The following is a 22,359-nucleotide window of genomic DNA, read 5'->3' on the forward strand; positions in this document are numbered from 1 at the left end:
AGAACACAAGTCAACTTCGAAGTCCATTTGAACAAGGTTGAAAATGACCCATATTTGAAACCAAACTTGAAACCTAAGAATGTAGTTTCCAACAGAGCCTACCGACTTAACAAATTGCACAAAGAAGCAAGTCACTCTCAAAATGCTCACTAGGTGTCTCCATATATTTTTTGCAGATCTAGCTGCCATGCAATTTTCTTTGCCTCAGTGATTATCTTCCCTAATCTAAGTGGTTTTAAAATAATGTGCTAGATACGGTGGCAGGTAACAAGTAAGACCATAAAGCCTGTTCAGTGCAATAGCACAGAAGGCGTTGTGCAAGTAGCACTATCCTGCTACAGTGCTAGAGGGACAAACTGTCTGGCTATAAATTATAAGGCTATAGGGACAAACTGCTGCTATCCTGCTATGGGGACAAACATACTAAGATGAAGATTTCTCTTCAAGTAGCATGAAACTGTCCTAGTAAGGCACAGGGGTATAAGTTGTGTAGTTTACAAAGCCTGTGTGTTAAAGAGATCTGGAGAGCTGGGAAAGCTCGTTTCAGTTTGCCAGCTCTGTTGGTCCTACAAATGCTAAAATCCTCTGCTTCATGACCACCATCTAGTGGCAGTATATCTATACAGTTACATTTATGAGAATATGAAATAGTTTTGTTTCCTTGTCAACACAGTACAGATAAAATCATTTCCTGCACTTTGAAGCATCACATAAACAAGATCACAAGGACGACATGTGTCCCCAAGACTTCTATTTCCACAGTCTGCAACACATATTATTTATATAGCATAATATGTATTACTGCCCCATACATGCTGATCTCATTCTGTAGTCTGATGGGGGAAAGAGAGGAATCCTTGTATCTCTGTTTCCTCCTCATTTTCTTCTGCATGATTGGCACCTCACAAGACAGAAGGACTAACCCACTCTGCCTGCACAACATTCCCTTTGAAAAAGCTAATTGGGCAGCAACTAGAGAAGACCTGCAGTTTACTTATCCTCAACCTTGACCTGTACACTCAAACAAGGAAAGACTGTAATCTAGCTCGCAAGACGAATCTCCCCATAACTATCGTAACAACACAAACAGAAGAAAAATGGGTATACTAAAACTAATTCTGATTATTCAATTTTAGCACCTTTGTGTAATTTTTATGACATTCTGCAAAGACTATCAATTATAACATTTTCCTCTTGTTTAACTTTCATCTTTATTCCTCTGTGTAAATACAGCAATTACATTTTAGGTCCATACTACTACAATGTTATCCCAACCCTGCTATTAATGATAACCAGCCAAATGAAAGCAGGGGCAATTCACAGTTCTCTCCCTCCATTTTCCAGCTTACTCATATGCTTCCAAGGAGTATCCTATAACCACTACTGTTTCAGAAAGCTGCTATTCCAATGGAAATTACTGGAGAATTTAAATCAGTTTCTACCCACCACGAAAAAGGTAAATTTCTTGTTTACAACTGGGTTCAGTATGAAGTTATGTATGGAAAAGGTTTACCATTCAATTACTGAATATCACGTGCCCTCTAGTGGCTAGTCACTCTAATAGAAAAGGTTGCTTTTGTATGTTTCCTAGGAAAAATAGATACAATGACAAGTAATCTGCAGTTGGCTAGCTCCAAGGAGTTCAATATCACATGACATGTAAAACCTGCAAGATAATAAAAAATATTTTGCTTTCCTTTGTTTCCCACCATTAAGCTGTTTTCTGACGGTGAAAGTCCAAAGCCATGATCAACAGCAACAAAATACAGTGAATTCTCATGTTTAACCTTTGAGGAAACAAGTGTTGCTGTTATGATATGACAGAAATAGTGAAATCTGTGTAAGGTCTTCCACACAGCTCAGTGTGTTGCCATTTAATTCTTTAGAACTGATTCACTTATTCCACTATCTGGTAATATTTTTTTTTTAACAAGGATACTTAGGTGGATAGAACACGTAATGACAAAGATTTATCTTTCTAGTCATTCTGTCAAAAAAGTTTGTTTCTATAACCAAAAATTAGCCAATAAGGTATATCTTCTCCTTAATGATATTACCCATTACATTCCAGCACTATCATACAGTGCCTGGACACTTCTTTTTCTCTTGTAGTCTGTGAAACAACTGGCATCCAGATCAGAACCAGGACTTGAACTTCTCAGGTTTCCTAGAAGAAACAGGTAACCTTTACAGATGTGAAGCCAGACTTCCTACAGATTTTGTCAGATGCATAATATAGGCACTAGTGAACAATTATATCAATATAAAAATCACTGAACATACCGCTGCCTTCACTAATTGGTCTTCTCCATACTTTAGATACTTAACAATAATGTTCTTTGCAACATTATTAACTTTATGCTGAACTACTATAAAGAGACAATAAAAGTCTAGGACAGAGGAAAAAAAATTAAAGCTTGTATTAATAAAAAATAAGTCATATACCTGCACCAGAATATTTGTTGTCTCCATCATGCTCCTGCAGCATCTAAAAATAGCTGTATTGACTCAACTGAAAAATGTTATTGCCTATCTGTAACTAAGCTTAAGAAAACAGGAATAGTATTTCACCGTTCAATTACCAGACGTAAAAACAGTATCAGTTTATATCAGCAGCCACAGATTAGTAATTCTGACATTTGAAAATGAGCAATACTGGAGATAAGGTGGATAAGGGAAAATACTGCAGAGTCATGAGCAACAGATTTAACAACACAGAGATACGAATTAAAACATGATACATGAGGAAGATATTCCATATGCCTGTGTGCTGAAGTGCTTGGTTTAGATGTGGACTATGCCTGGTGTATAATTATGCTAATAGGTATTAGCTAGATTAGATCAAGTAATCTGACAGTCTGCTTGGAAACATGTTGATGTTTGATTCTGCCAAGTGACTTTTCAAACTTTGCAATCAGGTAATAACTTGCCTGTAGAATGTAGATTCCAAAGGAAGAATTGCCATGAAAGATGAAAGTTCCAGAGCACTGAGACAGCACCGCTCAAAAAAATTTCCTATGACTATTGTCTCTTTATCACAGTTAAAATTCTGTGCCTGGCCCCAGGCTTCCCCACATATGCCTCCATTATGAAAAAAAACCCACATTCCAAAAATACATAGAACTGTTACAATATAAATTCCATTCCTAATTCAGTCATTCACAGACTACTACCATTAAGAGAAATCTATCCCTAGCACCAGATGAACATCTCTGAAATTTGATATTTATGTGATCAGGACTTCAATGGAAATAGGACCATGGATGGGAATCACCACCACAACTTCCCAAAATATGTCAGTAATGAAATACGTAAGTTCATAGCTCTTTTACAATGTCTGCCTGAGGACTATGCTGCTGCTAGGAGAAGGAATGATATAAGGGTTTAACAGGTTTGCTATTGCATGCTTCAACTTCTGGGACTGAAACCTGTGGACAACATCTAAGAGTCACTAGCATAGAAACAGAAAAAGAAACTTGTGATACCTAACCAGTATAAAGAGATACTGACTTTGGTTCATTTGTCATTGCTATTAGCAGAAGCAGAAAAAATAAATGCTGTGTTATCCTAAAGAAAAGCTCCCAAATCATTCAGCTCTGCTGTGAGGAGGGTACCATAGCCAAGTTCATGTAAATAAACTGAAAAATCAGTATTTCTCTGCTGAGGCAGAGTAACATTAAGATGAAAAACCCTTACTACTGAACAAATATTTCAGAAAGTTTCTTTTGTTATCTTTCCTTCAGATCATTTTATCTGAAATAATTTCTTTCCACGGTCAAAACTGTCATCATCCATTTCAAGCTAAATACTTATTGGCAGAGACGTGCAGTACTATTGACTTTAATACTTGCAAAGTAAGTTGCTTTTCTAGGGAGGAAATTGCTGCATTTCAAAGCTATTTCCTGCCTCATACATACAGAACTAAAACATCAAACAGATCTGGTTTAGACTGGATGTCCTTTCACTTCTGCTCTAAAAATCCAAGTCAACAGTAGTCATCCATAAGGTAGCTGTCATGCTGTAAATCCCTACTGGTTTCTTATTCCATGTTCTCTTCTACTTTTTCTACTTCATTTCCCCCTTCTTCTGATTCCACTTAATCGCATCCTATTTTTACATTCTCTCCGTTTGTTTTTAATTGTTGAGATCCAAGAATAAGACAATCCCAAATAAATCATGAGACTAATTATTTTTTTCTTGTTTCATGTTTTGCTTTCAGAATCTCTGAAAGAGCTAATTTTTGTGATGCTTTGGCAAAGCAAAGCAGAACATGTTTACAGCATTCTAGAAAAACCTCTTTGGCATTACGTGTTATGGTTTCAGCAACTGCTTGCAGATAAAATTAACAGTTGTCACAATATATGCAGATTCTGCTCTCTGACTCAGGCAGGGGTTGTTCTTGCACGCGTCAGGGAGCTGTGAGCAATGCTTTCGTAGCTGTCTTTTTAAGCCACGGAGTTGCAACACAATAATATAGCAAGTGTTGGTAATACTCTAATATTGTTTTCTATTCTCCCTCCCCAGCACACATGCATACATAGGCATACAAATGCATATGCACACAGACCTTTTTTGACTTGCCTGGTTAGGGACAGAGTAAGGATGGAGTAGGAACTACCTTCTACTCTACCTGCCCATCATCTTACATAATGCCTAGGGACCCGAAGGTACCATTATCTCAATACAAAAGATTATATTCACTGACAGATTCAAGAAAATGCCAAAATTTGTGATGAAGATTTCTTAATTCACAACATGGTTTACAACATAGATGGTAAACATTAAAAGATAATTCCTTAATGGAATTTTTAATTTGAAATACTGAAAATGAAACTGTGAAGAAGTTTATGAAACAAATAATTCCAGATTAGCTATATCTACTTCCAGTTCTTATATTTCATCGTAAGATTATTACACTCAGACAGTTATCTTGGGTGATGCTATTCCTACATAGGACATGTATTTTGGACAACACTATTTCCAAACAGGATGAAACAGGATTAACTACCAGAATGCTGGGATGATAAAAATCACAGACAGGATTCAGAAAATCTTACTGAGTAATAGTTCACAGTAGAGTTATTTTAGAATTAGTTATCAATCATACAAAAAGCTTCATATGTAGTAATTAAAAACATTAATGAACACTACCTTTGAAACCAGGTCCTTTGCTGTTTCCAGCAAGTACTTCTCAACTTTTGCAGGGTATTCCAGTAGCCGTACTACCTTGATATTGATCTAAGGCAATAAAAACAGTTTAAGAAAACATGCTAGCTGCTTAGATGTCATTGTCAATGACAGTATTTAAACACAATGTACCATATTTCATTAACGGTCTGTCACTAAGTTGCTGGTTTCTTATTTAAGAAGGAGACTAATTACAATGAACTATAGATGAGAAATTATGTATGAATGAAAAATCTCCTTGTGCCATCCAGTGCTGGAAAATTTTTAACTGAAGCCTGCTACGACTAATTATACATATTTAATATATTAAGCAACAAAGAAAAATAATGAATATTCCTAATTTTACCACTGATGTTACCACTTTGAAAATATATCTGTTTAACACAAATGTCACAGTCACTTTATGGACATTCTGTATTAATTGAGGGTGAAATTATGGTGCTACTGAAGGCAAAGAGACTCCATTGTGGCCAAAGATTTAATTTCATACCACAGATTTCCAAAGAGCAAATGAAATTCAGGCTAGATTTTCTGAATGACAAAATTGGATCTTTGGGCTGAAGTGATGAAATACTTGGTAATTTAAACATTATGACAGGTGGGTATTTTCAATAAATTCTGTGAAACTTTTATACAGGTTAAGTAGTATAACTCCTTCTTATTACTATACATTAGATAATTTGGAAGCATTTGTTAAAGGCTGCACTGTTGTAATTTTGAAGTGTGACAGTAAGTTACAACAGGCCTGGAAACAAAGGGGTTTTTTGAAAGTTTTTTTCTATATGTATATAACTTAAAACAGAGAAAGTATCTGTATCTAGCAGCTAACAGTCTTCTGGGCTCGATTTCAGAGTACAAGTAACTCACCGGTATGCCGCATGTGTATTTCGGATACTATGCATCCAAAGTATTTAGAGTATTTTGAAACTGCCTATGATTTTAATGGATTCTTTCTCATAAAGAATAAAAGCTTGTGAGTATCACCATGCTCTTTTTGTATTGTTGCCAACGTGCTAAGTTTTCTTCTTTAAGCACACAGGGCAATAATGAATACTTCAGTAGGTTTTGTACACTGAAATGCAGGGGGGTGCTTAAATTACTCAAGGATTACAGCCTTTGCTGCTTTAGCACTGAAGCCCTATTTAGTTAAATCGTATTTAGGCTTTCAAAAGTAGAACTGTGATGTTTTTCAATTGAATAGGCTGCTTCTGACCTCACAGTTAGGCCAAATGCTAGTTTGGGACAACTCCTTATGCTACATACGGAGGCAGAATTCTGAACCCCGCTCTACAGTAAGGCAGACCCTGTTTTCCCACAGAGGTGTAGAAGTGACTGACAGGACTGAAGGTGGGTGTTTCTGGGTATGCTCCAGCTTCCACAGCTTGATGTTGCATTACAAACTGCTGGCAACAGCTCTGTCTAATCCCAGTACACCAAGGCAACAGAAAAGGTAGTGGCTGAATAGACTTGCCCATGACTCTCATTTGGGCCCTTCCAGATAGGAATAATAAAATCATCTGGATGAAGAGTCTACATATGCATTTCTTAAATTCTAGCTTCTTTTTATCAAAATAAGGGTGCATTTCAGCAACATGCTTGCTGGATTGTCCATTTAAAAACTTAGCAATACAAAGTCAGTTATGTCCAAAAGATTGCAATACAAATACAAAATTAAAGTCTAACCTCTGTAACAGTGGTCTCTAGACTTTTTTGATCATGTGCGCCTATCAGTAAAAAAAATGTTGAGCCCACACCACCAATATATGTATATTAATTTATAAATTATATACAGGTACTACTGTTCTAATAAAGTACATTACAAAAAATACACAAAAATAGAAATTTTAAAAGGATGAGATAAAGATGAGGGTTTTTAAAATAGTTTTATTATTTATTAATGGTACAAGAAACCTTTTTGTTCACACAAAATTAATAACAGACAATATAATATTAATAACAATAATAATATTTCAGTGGGAGCTGTATGATTGAATATGCTTCATTATTTTACAAAATATTGGTTTAACATTTTGTGATAACAGCAATTTGAAGGTCTAAGTACAGTTTGTTTTGATACTTGGTTTTAGTGGCCATCACAGCTGAAAAAAAAACCCCAAACCAACTCACAAAGACATGCAGATCCAAATGAAAGAAGTGCATTGTTGGCTGTGCTTTCTAAATCATGATTCTCATTTTTCACTCCCATCTGCTAATTATGCAAAGGCTTTTCTTGAAATTTGGCTAGTAAATTTTCACCTTCCCTGATGTTAATCAGTTGTTCTTGCAAACTAATTGGAAGGTGTTGCATTTTTATATTTTTAATACATGGGTTCAAAACCCACTGAAATGCTTCATTTGGAAGATTTTTAAATAGGTCAGGAATTTCCGCTTCTGAGTTTTTGAAGTGTACAGATACGAGAGTTTTTATAGGTGACATCACTTTTGGCACAATATCATGTAACAATAATTTCCAAACATTTGTTTTCAGAATGCTCTCTCGACAGCACCAGTATCTTTAAAAAGCAGTTACTTTCTCACTCATTGTTAAAGTGTCCCCTTTAACTTGAAGGGACACGTTAACTGTGGGGTTTTGGTTTTTTTAAATGTCAGCTAGGTTACCTACTACCAACAGCCACCTGTCATCACAGAAAAGGTCATCAAATTCGGAACACTTATCTTCCTGTGAAAGAAAAATGCGTAACTCATCTTTAAGTCTGAAAACTCTTTGCCATAAGATAACCAGAGAACCTCTTGTGTGGTACAAAAGCTTTTTATGATCACTCTCCATCTCATCCTACAACTTAAAGGTCTTCTTGTTATAAAATTAACCACACCGATGACATCCTCTAGCACTTTGTGCACTTCTGGCTCCAACTTCTTTGCTGCAATAGCTTGCCTATGAATGATGCAGGTAATTAATTTCACGTGGCACAATCTCTGTAAGCTTACTCTAGAATCCTTTTTTTATTCCAGTCAAAGCAGCCACTCCATCAGTGGTTACACTTCATGGTAGCTAGCATGGGGCTATGTTTTGGATTTGTGCTGAAAACAGTGCTGATAACACAGGGATGTTTTTGTTATTGCTGAGCAGTGCTTGCACAGAGTCAAGGGCTGTTCTGCTTCTCACTCCAGCCCACCAGCGAGGAGGAGGCTGGGGGGGCACAAGGAGTTGGGAGGGGACACAGCCAGGACAGCTGACCCCGACTGACCCAAGGGATATTCTAGACCATAGGACATCATGCTCAGCAGATAAAGCTGGGGGAAGAAGAAGGAAGGGGCGAATGCTCGGAGTGATGGTGTTTGTCTTCCCAAGTCACCATTACACGTGACAGAGGCCTGCTTTCCTGGAGATGGCTGAACACCCTCCTGCTGATGGGAAGTGGGGAATGAATTCCTCGTTTTGCCTTGCTTGCACATGCAGCTTTTGCTTTGCCTATTAAACCGTCTTTACCTCAACCCACGAGTTTTCCCCACTTTTACCCTTCTGATTCTCTGCCCCATCCCACTGGCGGGGAGTGAGCGACCAGCTGGGTGAGGCTGAGCTGCCCACCAGGGTTAAACCACTACAGTAAGAAACCTCAAGAGGCTTCTAAAGATTTACAATTAAGTTTAGTGAAATTATGTGTGTGATCAAGTATCACATGACTCAAAAAAAAATCACTGAAAAATTGTAGAGGTTTGTCTTCATTTTCTGGATGCTTAATTTTTAAATGTTTTGCTAATTGTGATGTCTTTATACTATCATTAGCTATTATCTCAGGGCACAATACACAATTAGGATAAGGTTCATCATTAATGATGGCAGATGTCAATCTGTATTTCAAGTAGTCTTCTTGATAATTTCAAAATTTTTTGCCTGATTTCTCCTCAGATCTGATTAGATCAGCATTGTTTTTACATTGTAATATGGCTGACGAGCTTGTACGAGGAGTAGGTGAAGCGTCAGCCCTGCCATTTTCTTGTTGTTCGCTTATGCTTGCATTATCTGCAACCCTTGGATTCTTTGCAGGAATCTCTTTAAGCCACTTGTCCATTTTCTGAGCATTATTTTAGTTAAAACTAGATAATATAATCCATAAATCCACTCAACCAGGCACACGCAAACTGCAATACATCACAATTCACTGAAAGTGAGCAAACGAATGAGGGCACCACTGTGAACCCCTCTGTATTGTGAACACCCACTCTGCCTCCAGGAGACGCTGGTACCATCCATGATGCAGGACCCTCTAACATACAGGCCAAGTGAAGGCACCATTGTCAAGCTACATATTAAATATTAGTAAAGTATATTTTCTTTTTTTTTTCTTTTTTTAAAGATAATTAATATAAGTAGAAGTTCTAAAATTTTCTTTATGCACACGAACGGATCAGTCCTGCACAACCTCTGGGCTGCGCACGCCTCACTTTGGAGACCACTGCCCTAGACAACTGGTGAGCAATGAATAGTCTGTTACCAACTTGTTTCCAAGTGAATGGGGTGACTTGATTTTATAATAAATTAATTGGATCTTTCAAATGTCTTGTTCAAGCTGACAAAGTTCAGCCTTTGTTCTCCAAAGGATTTGGAAAACCTATGGGCAATGAGAGACTACTTTTTATAATGTTAATGTGGCTTTGCCCAGCAGCTTTGTTGCTGTCCTTTCTTGGAACTTATGTCCTTACTGTTCATGCTGTTTCCCTCTTGTATTTATGACATGCTAGTTGATTAACATGTAAGTTATGGTATCTTGGACAAAAATGCAATTTCAGTAAGGTATAGGCAGCAGGAACAGAATAACTAACTCTTCAAGATAAAGATCTTCTAATGTAAATTGTATCAGTAATACATTAGTAATAAAAGATGGTAAAATCATAAAATAATGCAGAAATAGGAGGCATTGTGACATATTTTTAATGTTTTCAAGTTTTTAGCAGGTTCTTAAAAATGGAAGGGAGGGTCATTTTGATAACTGACAGAAAAAAGTAGGGGTTGTGTTAGTATGTAATGAACAGAAAAAAATTGGTCATGATGATATGTCAAAGCTTTAAAATGGATAGTAAAAAATAATTTTTAATTGCCTTTGTTGTGTAAAACATCCATGTTTGTTAAAATCATGGGTGTTTTTTTTTAAAAAGCCATGTGAATGTCAACATTTCACTTCTGTCTCAAGCAGATATTAATGACTGAAGAGGATAAGCTTTACCTCACTAAATCAAGTTCTACAGTCTTTTGCTTGAAATAAAATCACCACGTAGTTCTTAAAAGCTCTACCTGTAGCCTCATCACTAAAATAGTTGTATAAAATTGGGGGGGAAAGTGACTAAAAAAGGTCTCCTATCATCTCTGTAAAGCTTCCATATTTCACTATGGCTTCCCCCAACAAATAAGGATTAACTGTAGAGGTAATGTTTTCCTCAAATATTTGTGCATCTCCTGATCAGTGGAACAAAAAGCCTTGAAGCCTTCTCTAGAGATCAAAAATTTAGAGGCTTTTTGCCCAGTCATTGGTCATAGAAACCTAGTAGACAAATGCACAGTTATGTATATTCACACAACAGTGTGGAGGTTATTCATAACTATTACAACTTTGGACATCAGTATTAAAATTGGGACCACAGAGCTATGGTTGAACTTCATATCATCAACAGTTAAAACAAAGTTCTGCTACAGTATCACTTAAAAACTCTCAGAGAAACTGATGACTAGTTTTTGACCCAGAAAAGGATGCTTTCTTCAGTCAGGATACAAAGTCATACCCAACTTTACACTAACTTCATTACTTTCATTAGAAGTACTTAGCAGGCGCAGCAAAATAGCATAGCAAAACACATACATATGAAATACATATTATCGCTATGATAGCAAAAAATGAGATGCTGTAATACGATACCTGGTACTATAAATGAAATTTTCCTTCTGTGGCACTTAAGTCAGCATTAACTCCATTGACTAAAATAGACTTTTCCTTGACCCATGTACGTATTAGAGGATGTTTCCATGGAATACACAGCTAGTAAATGACTGTTCTCTGGTTCTGAGGGGACGTGAACTTGAAACAAGATGTCCTGTAGCACTGAGATTCTCTGCTGTCTGCCAAGGTGTGAACTCCTACTGGAGCCTTTCCCTCAACTGAGGTACTACCGGCTGAGGTAATTCTCTACCCAGAAACTGATTTTCACTAAGTTTAGAGCACAGAACTATATCTGCAATCTCCGGCCCTCTGTTAAATGTGGCCAAGGGCAGCCGGGGACTTCAAAAGTTCTCAGCCATGGGAAGCAATACATCAAAACACACAAGCTGAATGCATAACCTTGGATTCTGTAGGAAACCCAGCTAAAAAATTTAACAAAACAACAAATCAACAAAAGCAACGAGAAAATTCCCAAAACAACAATAAAAAAAACCTGACACACATACAAGTGAGAAAAATTCTAAGTGAAATACCACAGAAAGTAAAATAGGCTGAAGGAAGCTGTGAGTCTATAGCAATAATTTAAAAAGCCTGTGATCAACAACCATGACAAAACAAAGAAAAAGGAATAAAGACAGGGCAACTTGGATGAGGGCTAACTAAGGTGACGGAGGTTTCCATCAGACTGAGATGAGACAGCAATCAATCTAATACTAACCCCTCGTATAGATAATTTTCTTCCTTCAGTCACTCCCTTCCTCCTTTTCACGGGACTTACATGATGCCCTCACGCTGCAGCGTCGCAGTCTGTTTTTCCAGCGCTGCCGCCTCAGTCAGTTGCCGGGAGTTCAGCGCGGCGTTAACCTGTTGGAACAGAACACCCGATGAGTCGCTACAGCCTCCGCCCCAGTCACCACAACCCTTCTCCGGCGCGCTCCTACGAGCTCCTTCCCGCCCCCCTCAGCGGATCTCCCCCTCGCTGCGGCCACGGCCACCACCCGCTCCCCGCCACACAGCTGCCCCCGCAGAAGCCGCTGCCGCCCTCACCCTCAGGTGCCGCCTCAGGCGCCGCCTCAGACGCCCCCGCGCCCGCCTCCAGCCGCAGAAAGGCGCTGCTCCGCGGCACGGTGCGCGTCCGCGGTGGCTGCGTGGCCCCGCCATGGCGCGGAGACGCCGCTTTTCGCCGCTGGGTGGGCGCCCTCCTGCAGGTAGGGGCTGGGGCTGGGGCTGCGCCGGGTTCCCTGCGCCGGGAAGACGGTGTGAGAGACGCTCCCCCTCCGCGGCCGCCGCGCTCCTCGGCGCGGGCGGGCGCCTCTCCTCGCCCCGGTCCGCGGCGGGCGCGCCGCGAGCAGAGGGAAGCCAGCTGCCGCCGTGCGGCGGCGGCCCCGCGGGCAGCGTGGCCGGTCGCTGAGGGGCTGCGGCCCCCGAAATCGGCCGTCCTCGACGAACGCGGCTGCCGATAGCGCCCGACGTCCGCGGAGCCGGCGGAGCCGCCGGACCGGACCGGACCGGGCCGCGCTGCCCCGCCGCAGCCGGCGCTCCCGCCCCTGCGGGCTCCCCGCCTGCCCCTCCCGAGGCCTGAGGGGCTGTGGAGCGGTGCCGGCGGGCAGGGCTCGGGAGGGCGGGACCGCCCCGGCGCTGCCGGGTTGGCGGGGCCCGGAGCCGGACCTTCTTGCGGGAGGATCGGTTCTGAAGCGTCCGTGTAAGCTCAGCTGGCCCTGGGGCAGGCGTGGAAGCTAGTCTGTCGTGCTCAGCCTTGTCCGCTTCATCCAGGGTTCCCGCACCTCCATGTTTGGTGCTATACCGGCTCCATTAAATTTAAACCTGAACTGCTTTGACGCTGGACCTGGTAGAGCAGGGCGGCATGAAGTTCGGCTGCTTTTTTAATCAGGAATGTGTTATCAAGTAATAGGGAGAGAAGTAGGTATCAATCTTCTCGTAAAATATATATTTTTTTTTTGTGTTCCAGCCTTATTCCTCGCCTCCTATTGCAATGCGAAAAACTTTTTTTTTTTTTATTTCCCCCAGCTCCCCCTTGGAGTCCTTTCTTTGACTGAACGGTGCCTTTGAGTACAGGCTGATAAGCGTTCAACGTGGTACTCTAACCACTGCTCTACATAACAGGAGATTCGTAACGATATGATACTTGGTGTTTAAATGCCTGCCTAGGTTTGTTGGAGAATTTGAAATGCATGCAGACAGTAATCAACTCCTCTGCTTGCCTATTCGATAATTGTGCGCTGCTAGGATCTCAAATCAGAGTTGGCATTGGTATTTTGTTTGTTTCCCGCGTGTACTGGGTACATGTACAGAGCTGCTGTAGACTTAGCCTTTAGAAATGTTGTACAGCCCCTGCTTAGCCTAAACCGATTAGGGTCCGTCCTGTGTCCCCGTCCCATCCCCGTCCCCTGTGGTTTATTAGGAGTAGCTATTGCCTGAGAAGCGCAAGGCATAACTTGTGTGTCTCATTGTACCCCTAAAATCTGTTTTGTTTTCTTGAAAGTTTATTTTTTAAGCATGCTTTTAGATGAATTCGTGATGTAAGTAGTTTTTTTCAGTTTCATTTGTCCCTAGTCCTTTCCTGGATTTTTGTGTCTGTTGTGTGTGGCAGGGACTTGCACCTGAAAGGGCTTTTAAACCACTGCAGCTGGTGACGTAGTGCAGGTACTGTTTTTTCTTAATTTGCATAGCAGTAAACAGCATCTTGGTGAGGCTTATCTGTCACTACAGTGGAGGTGATCATCTCTGGCAGAGCAGTAGGGATGGCAGGAATAAGTTTTCAACTATGCACTTATGGAACAAAGCAGGTTGAGGGTGGGCACCTTTATTCTGACCATGGTATCCACAAGTAACCTCGGGATTCAAAAGAGCTCGGTGCCATTGTTTTCAGTTTGGGATTTTGGGTTTGGTTGGTTTGGGTTTGGCTTTGGTTTTTTGCGGGGAGAAGGGGGTGAAGAAGGGGGATGTTCCTCCTTTCTTTCTTTAAAAATACATGGTGTTTTAAATAATGGAAATTAGCAAAGATTTTGGCACTTAGTTCTTAACTCTTAACTGTTAGATTACATGGCTTACAAGGCACTTACAAAAATCCAAAAATTGAACTCTATATTACAACTTTGACATCTCTCTTAATTGCTTTGAAAAAAACAAATTACAAAAGAGCTTTCTGGTGGATTCCAGAAACATCCATGTTTTACTATGCCACTGCCATGGATGTGTATGAGGAGGTTTGACAGCTGCTACTAGCAGCTTTTTTAAAGTCAGTGAAAAGATTGAAGTAAGTCCTGCATTATTTCTAATCATTATAAATAACTTTCTTCTGTGGGCTTGTTGGTAGTTGACACAATTCCTGATTGGCCACTTTAGTATTTAAATACTATCTTTTCCCATTTTGGATATCTCTCCTTCCTGCCCAACACCTCAGCTCCACCTTGTGCTTTTTGTAAAGCTTCATAGTGTTAAAATGTCTTTGCCTCCCTGTGTGTCTGGATCTCTTAATCCTGCTAAATTAAAACTGTAAAAAATGCTTGTATCTAGAAATCACCAATCCTGCATGTGTGCTTAGCGAAGGTTCCAAACCAAAAGTCATGGATTTAGGTTCAGTTATGGGGTCTCTTTACTATTTCCAAAATTTTAGTTGGATTCCCAGTTGCAGTTTGACTCATTCCTAAAAATGCAACAAATCTAAGCACCAAAGAAGCTGTGGAAGAATACTTGGGGTAACTTGCTCTGGCATTCTGGATGAACTTGTTAGAAAGGGAACATGATGTCAAGAAGACATCAGTCTAACATCTTGAAATAGTCCAGGGTATTTTATGTTTTGTTTTGTCTTTTTTTGTTGTTTTGGTTTTGTTTTGTTTTTAAATCCTTTGTCATTCTTGTTTAAAGGTGCCTCTCATTTTATCTCCCTGCTTACAAAGACAAGGAAAAGTTTCATACCTTGTCAGCCAAGGGTGTTTAGAATCTTGATTCTCTTTGCTGGTAGGTAATTAGAAATGGTCGACATTTCCATTTCAGAGGAGAGTTTTCATTTTGCAGTTAGACTCCCGAAAGAACTTGGTTCAGACTAGATCTCTAGTGTATTTGCAGCTGTAAGATGGCTAGGCAATTCATTTGCTGCTTATACAGCAGTATAATTAACTGTATATATGTAATTTTGAAAAGAAAAGAAAAGCCAAGTCTAGATATTGCACAACTCCAGCACTGTAAGGCTGCTTTGGACATGACTGAAGGGGAATTCTTGTTTCTAAAACTAAACCTCCAACCAGGAATACAAGGTGAGTAGTCACATTTGGTAGAAAATGGGTGTTACAGATGGACACATCTGCTCCCCCGAAAATGGCCAAATACATTTCTTGTGCTATCTGAGTAATTCTTGAAGCTTTTCTCCATTCCATATTCACTCCCGTCCCCAAATATTTGAGTTTGAAAACTGTAGTCTTGATTATTCATGATAAGAATTGGAACCTTGCTGTAAGATGAAGCAACTTCTTCAAAATAATGAGAAATGCATACTAAGTTTCTTCTTTCTTACTCTCACAGTTTTAAAACTTATACTTTCTCCCTGGTCATGAGGGTATTTTTTCTTTCAACAAGATGTTTTAGGTAACTTTACATGTTCTTTGTTCAGAATTGAATTTTCTGACATGCCTCAGAACATAGATTGTTATTGTTAGGTCATCTATAGCTTAATTAGTGCTAATTGGTTTTGTGATTGGCAGATATATTAATAAAATATAATTAAACATGCTAGAACACAAATACAAAATGAGTATGCTGCTGGTTCTTCTCTGCATTATTAGGTTTATTCTAAAATACTTCGGGCAAATTATGTAACCTTTTTTGCTGTTGGTGACTTTGTTTGAAAACCTGAAAGTGTTTAGAGGTTTGTTTTGCTTTGCTTTAAAATTAAAATGGAAACTATTACATCAGACATTATGGGGGAAGAGTGCATATTAACATAATAAGGTGTTAAGATTTAATATAGTTAAGCAGTGACCAAAACCCCTCTGACTTCTTGATTATAGTATTTGGAAACTGATTGGGTATGCTATGACACAGAAGTGTAAAGTCTTTGTTGGATCTCTTTGGCTTACTTCTGTGTATGTGCATGTTCAAAAGTTAAACGTAGAGTTAAATATTGGAAGATGTGTTCTTGTTACCAAATATCTGGGGTGTAAGTATTTTTTCTTCTCTAAATGTAAGTAATGTAGAATGTAATTCTGTAGATACTTTTACATAAATTCTATTCTCTTCTTGCAGTTAAAGCTGGAGGTATGAGAGTGTCTAAAAAGCAAGAAAATGGACCTGTTGAGAAAAAGGCTAAAGCTCCAGGAAAAGAAAAAACGAGGTATTGCATTGCAGGTCTTGTTCCCCCCGCCCCATAGTTAAAGCTCATAGGTAATGGGCTGAAGGTTGAAAACAAAGACAACTCTTAATCTCTGAAGAGTTCAATTCTTAAATTAACTTGTGTGATTTATAGATAAAAGATAACTTTGAGGTAATCATCAGTGTAAACAAGCAAACAACAAAAAGCAAAAAACAAACTTCAAAACCTAAGGACAATGCCTTGCAATGAAAGACAAGGGCTGAATGTCTTCCCTATCATCATGTGTTATGGAACAGAAATCAAAACCATGTATCGTCTACCTGTACCTAATAAAGTAATGGTCAAACAGTTTGCACTGAAATAAGAATGAATTTTAGGCTGTCCTCATTCTAAAGCGGACAAAACCCTCATCTCCTGCTCTTAAGAGTCACCAAGATCAGACTGTGCTCTCCTCTTGGAGCTGGGGTGCTGTTTCTTCCCTTGGAAACTGTTGAGTGTTACTTTATTAGGTATGGGTGGGAAACATGTATGTTGTTGCTTTAAAAGTGACTTTGTCATCTTACTATGAAAAAGCACTTGTATGCAAATATTTTTACCTGTAGGATTGGGCTCTGATTTCTGTCCAGGTGCCTCTCCTGTAGTGCCAAATTGGGACTAGTTTTATGCATAAAAATAAACTGAAAGAAAACAAGATTAAATATTCTGTTGTATCTCATAAGACCCAAACTCCCTTCAAGCAGTCTTTGTATTGTCCTCATGATAGCTTGCTCTGGGCTTGCTGAAGAGGCCTGTACAAACTAGGAGCAGCTCTAGAATCATGTCTTTATTAAAGCATATCTTGGAATTACCCTGAAAGCTGTGAATTACTGCTTTCACTGCTGGGGATTTAAGGACATCAGTTATTTCTTACCTGTAAGAAAGGAGCCACCTATGCTATGGAGTTTCTGTAGTACGCAGGTAACCATTTAAAAAGCCTGGATGAGACAGGATAGGTAAGCAGTCTGGGTGACTTTGTTTTGAATCCCACTTTTTTTCCCACACTGAGATTTGGAGAGAAGTTTCCTATATTACTTTTCATAAACAGATTTACCTCTGGTGTTTCTGAATATCTTTAGGTGCTGTCAAGAAGGCTTCCTTTTCAGTTGACTGTCTGTGTGTACATTGCAGTCATAGTATCTCACTCCAAAGTACTGTAATCTAGTAATGTTGTTGTAAAATTGACTATTTTGCCAGGAGTTAAAACGGACGCTTGTGACTAGACTGACAGATGAACTCAGTTTTTGGACCAAGATGTGATTTCCACTCCCCCCACCCCACCCCCACAAAATGTTGTAATCGGCTGGATAACTTAAATTAACTGGGTTTAGCCATATTTAACACTGACCTATTGGCACTATTTCTTGGCAGGCTACAGAAATCACCACTGTAGGTTTTTGTATGTTTTTTTCCTCACTGGCTTGGAGGACACTAACGTACAATACAATTTTTGGAACAAAGCTGAGCCAGTAACACTGACTTCTTTCCTGTTTACTAGTTCCCTGTGCCAGAATCAATGGTTACTCAATATAGTATACATACCTTATTGGGATGATGGATGTCATTGTCAGGTTGCAATCACAGAAGTCACAGAGAATGTGGTAAAGTAGCTTAGTAGCTGTCATATACAGATTCATTGCCTCCAAGTTTCTTATTCAGATGAGATTATCTGAGAGGCTTAAAGTCAGTGTCGTAGCTTAAAGTGGCTACTCAGAGCTGAGATTGGTCTTGGCAGTAGCTGAGCTTTGAGATTTAGTTCTAAAAAAAGCATGCTTGCTGTAAAGTTGCTGTGTAATATACGGCATAATAGAATGTAATGCATCATGTTAATAACTAGATGCTTGCCTGACAGTTTTCTGACAATACATTACATTTGGCTATACCTCATTATTTAAGCAAAAGAATCAAAGTTTGGTGTGTTGGGATTTTTGTTGTTGTTTTTCAATAACTTGGGGGGGGTGGTTTGTGTTTTTTTTCTGGAGTTAGAAGGTTTTTATTTTCATTGATTGCTAGTTGTCTGGGTGTAGTTTTGCTGCTGTCTTTTCCATAGTCATAGTTATCTGATGGCATAAAGAGATCTTGAATAACTTATATTTGTCAGTGTGGCAAACTATTGATTGCTAAATTGAAATTTCAGTAGGAAGTGTGTCTTGCCCGATCCACAGAATCATTAACTTAAGCAGTATCTGCTTCTTCAAGAATCACATTTAAGGTATCTGGTTCCATGTGTAAGGGTAATAATGATTTTTCTCAACACTGTTTTAGCTATAGAGGTGTCACTGCAAATAATGGTATCATCAGAAGAATGTGCAATCCACAGTTCTTCCTGTTGCTGAACTAAATTATTTCATATCCACAAATTATTTATTTGTGGATTATTGGTAACATGGCTGTTATTCATCGGAATATGAAGTTAATGGGATAATCTTGTGCAAAAAGTTCTTGCTTGACAAATTGCTGCTGTCAGAGGAAACATGCCCAAAAGCAGCGGGCCAATTTATTTCATGGGTCTAGACTGGAATCAAGAAAATTACGGAGTCAAATTTTGTAGTTTTGGATATCAGCACTCGGCTTCTGTGAAGCTACTCCACAGTGGACAAAAAAAAGTCCCTTTTATGATATTTAAGGATATTTTATATGTAGATTTTTGTATAAAACTGTATCTAAATAAAACAGCCTGCAACACAGATGTTTGCATTTTTCTGTTCTGAGGCAGCATACCTTTTTTAATATCATATAATCTTTAATGTGTTTAAAGGATTTAGCTGCAAAACCTAAATTTCTGTTACAAAATGTTTTGTGTTAGGTCTGGAAAATGAAAGTGACAAGTGTTTCTGTGAGATAGAAATGCTAAATAGTTTTTTCTTTTGCTTTACAGTGCTATTGCCAGTTTTTCAGAGACTCAGAACATGGGTGTATTGCTAGCAGAAGTGCTGAGCAAAGTAAGTACATCTGGAAGAACAAGATACATGTTTGTCAGGGCTTCTTCATAAAGCTAAACATAAAAAAAATAAAAAAAAAATTGTGAATTTTCCTTAAACTGCTGTCATCTAACATTTGTATGTTTGTCATCTACCACCAAATATTCTTGAGATGATCTATTTATTCAGCAGTTGTATGGCTAAAATGCTAGATGGCAAAAAAGTAACTAGTCTTCCCTCCTTAATCTGCTATATTTGATTCCATTCCTATTTAACACTAAGTAGCCCCAGGGTAGTTATGTATACCTGTTACAGAAAAGTACAGCAAGTTATTAAGGTGTGTCCTTTTTTTAAAGTGGTATGTTGATTTAGATTTATTGAAATGTGAGGAAGAATTATCAGTGACGTAGTAAGTTTGTGGCAGAGCTGGGATTACAACCCAGAACAAAACCTAATTGTCAATTCTTTATCCCACTGTGGAAATAGCTTTAACTTCTGTAAGGGTGCAACTTGGAGAAGCAGAAAGATAGCTTCTTGAAGGAGGTGGGTACTGTCACTGACAAGTGCACAGTGGATACCAAGGCGGTAAGCTAATGGCAAACTACTGTAAGTGATCCCTGAGACAACAGGCACGGCATATTCCACTGTTGCTGCCTATGCAGCTATTTCATCCGAGGGCTGACATTAGATAGTGAAGCAGCTTCTTGACTTCTCCCTTGGAAATACTACGAGATCATTGAAAATTTTGTGCTGCAAAGCTGTTGATGGACCCTTCCCTTTATCACTATGCTTACAACTACTGTCCAGTATCTCTTGCTAGGCTGTTGATGCAGACTCTTACACCTATACTTCGCAAGAGCTGATTTAACAAGCAGCTTTTTAATTTGCATGCTAATCTCAAGATCTGACAGTTACCATCTATTTTTCATACACTTGCAGTCTTTAGATTCTGAAGCATACAAGAGTTCCTCATCCATAGAGCTCGGTAAAACATCATTTGCATCATTTCAATATAAGCCTTTCATCAACAGATGTGATTATAGCTTTAGCATGTAGATCTTGAATTTTTGCTTAGACTTGTTTGTTAAGGAGAACAGATAGAAATCATCCTGTTTCTCTTCCGCTTGTCCCCATCTCCTTTCTTCTGACCTACCATTTCCTTCTCCTGTTGGTTTCCAGAGTCCCATCCATGCAGCTTCCGCAGTAATTTAGAAAGTGATAATTGGATACTGTAAAGATGATGATTTTGAATCTGGGAAGAAAAGAATTTGAAGCAAGTTACTGTTAACTCTGGCATACTGATTATTTGCTCTGCTTTTACTAAAAAAAAGGGAGGAAGAAAAAAAATGAATAGTTCACTGAAGGTAGTCAGGCTAATATCACTTTGAAAACAAATTACAATTAAATGTACAGAGTCACTATGAGTTTTATGTATTGATCATTTGAACTTTTTGTGGAGTTAGGTTTTACTACTGTTTTTAAACTACTTTCATATGATGGAACTTAGGAAGAGAATAGCAGAAAAGCTATATTCTATCACAGCTTTTTTTTTTCCCCCTCTTTTAATGTTACAGATGAGCCACAAAATTCATGCAGCAGCATTACAAGTGGCTCACCAAAAGCCACAGCCTGCCTTGGAGAAGTTCATACTGCCTAAAAGAATTTACATTATTCAACAGCCACGGAAATGTTAAGATACTCATTAAAATACTCATGTTTACTTAAAAGTGAGTTGCTGTTCTAAATAGCCCTTAGCACACTGTAGTAGATGATCAAAAGCTGTGTGCCTTGTATCTTCCTGTATTTCTGTTACTGACAATAAAATACTTTATAAGAAGAGTTACTAAATGTACTTGGGATTTATTAAAGTATCATGGCTTCTGTCTAACCTGGTTTTACTAGTGTACAGTAATTAGTGCCAAGAAGTCTAACAGCTTCACTTACTGTGTGAATTTTGACTGAAGTATGGAAACTGTCAGCCCTCTTTTTTTCTTCTTTTTTTTTTTTTTGTCTTTTCATTTAATGATAGCAAAGCTGAAGTGAACAGGATCCTAAGAAAGCAGGTCACAACTGAAAGGCATAGGTTTTGTTTTAATTTAGGCTGAGGTGTTCCATGCTGAATGTATGCCTTAGGCTTACTGAATAATAAGAAACTTCAGAAAGTCCTGGGAGAGATTTCTATGCAGTGGAAAAAATACTTTTTTTTTTCCTTCCATTTCTTTCTATAAGGAAATCAAGCTCCACTGCAGAGATTCCTCTGTTGGGATCCAGACAGTAGGAGGAACCAAGTGAAAACAGACTATTTGTGTGAACCCCCGTGGGATTTAAGGTTGGTAGAATGGAATACGAGGCTGAAAAGTGATGAGACTGAGCATGGACTGGCAATAGTTGTAAATACAAGTACAGGAAGTATCCTTGAGCCTTGCTTGCTTATACTATCAGCAAAAGACAATAGAAATAGTCAGTCCTGCCCAGTCCAGAGGATAATACTCTTCCTACTGCTGCTAGTTGGTTGCATAGCTCAGCTGACTTCTTGTTCTGAATTTAATTCTGCTGGGACTGGTTTTTTTTGGTTTGGTTTGGTTTTTTTTAAGGTAGTGATTGCAGATGAATATGCCACTAAAACTGTAGTCAAGGAGTCCAAATAGACTTAATATGAAAGGTGATGCTTAAAAATGTTTTATTGTCAATGAGGCTTATTTTTATAGTGTGCTTTCCACATGACTACAGTGGAAATCTATTACAAACATATGAAACACACTCCCTCTTAAATAGAGGGATCCCAGGTGGGTGACCCAGAGTTAGACAAAAGACGACTGGTTTTTCTCCCATGTTCCTTAACTGACTGGTAGCTACTTGTAAAATATTGTCACTGTTATCCTGGACAACTACAGCAATATACTTTATGGATATTTAAGTTGTAGGTGCGGGATTTGGAAAACAGCTAGTTCTGCTTTTTATATATAGCACACTTTCTACTCCCCAGGTTGAC

At 38.8% G+C, this 22,359-nt stretch overlaps 1 protein-coding gene across 1 annotated transcript; it reads left to right on the forward strand.

Moving 5' to 3' along the window:
- The first annotated feature begins 12,123 nt into the window (after positions 1 to 12,123).
- On the forward strand, positions 12,124 to 21,919 carry DAPL1 (death associated protein like 1). Its single transcript, XM_075029150.1, has 4 exons — positions 12,124 to 12,289; positions 16,344 to 16,431; positions 19,325 to 19,388; positions 20,942 to 21,919. Exons 1-4 carry the CDS (start codon positions 12,241 to 12,243, stop codon positions 21,059 to 21,061), a joined length of 321 nt encoding a protein of 106 aa, XP_074885251.1. The 5' UTR covers positions 12,124 to 12,240; the 3' UTR covers positions 21,062 to 21,919.
- The last annotated feature ends 440 nt before the right edge of the window (positions 21,920 to 22,359 follow it).

The sequence above is a fragment of the Buteo buteo genome, chromosome 5 (assembly GCF_964188355.1).
Source record: "Buteo buteo chromosome 5, bButBut1.hap1.1, whole genome shotgun sequence".
Lineage (NCBI taxonomy): Eukaryota > Metazoa > Chordata > Aves > Accipitriformes > Accipitridae > Buteo > Buteo buteo.

Coding starts and splice junctions, on each gene's coding strand:
- DAPL1 (XM_075029150.1), top strand. CDS start 12,241: ATGGCGCGGAGACGCCGCTTTTCGCCGCTGGGTGGGCGCCCTCCTGCA. Junction 12,290..16,343: donor GGGTGGGCGCCCTCCTGCAG/GTAGGGGCTGGG, acceptor CTCTTCTTGCAG/TTAAAGCTGGAGGTATGAGA. Junction 16,432..19,324: donor CCAGGAAAAGAAAAAACGAG/GTATTGCATTGC, acceptor TTTGCTTTACAG/TGCTATTGCCAGTTTTTCAG.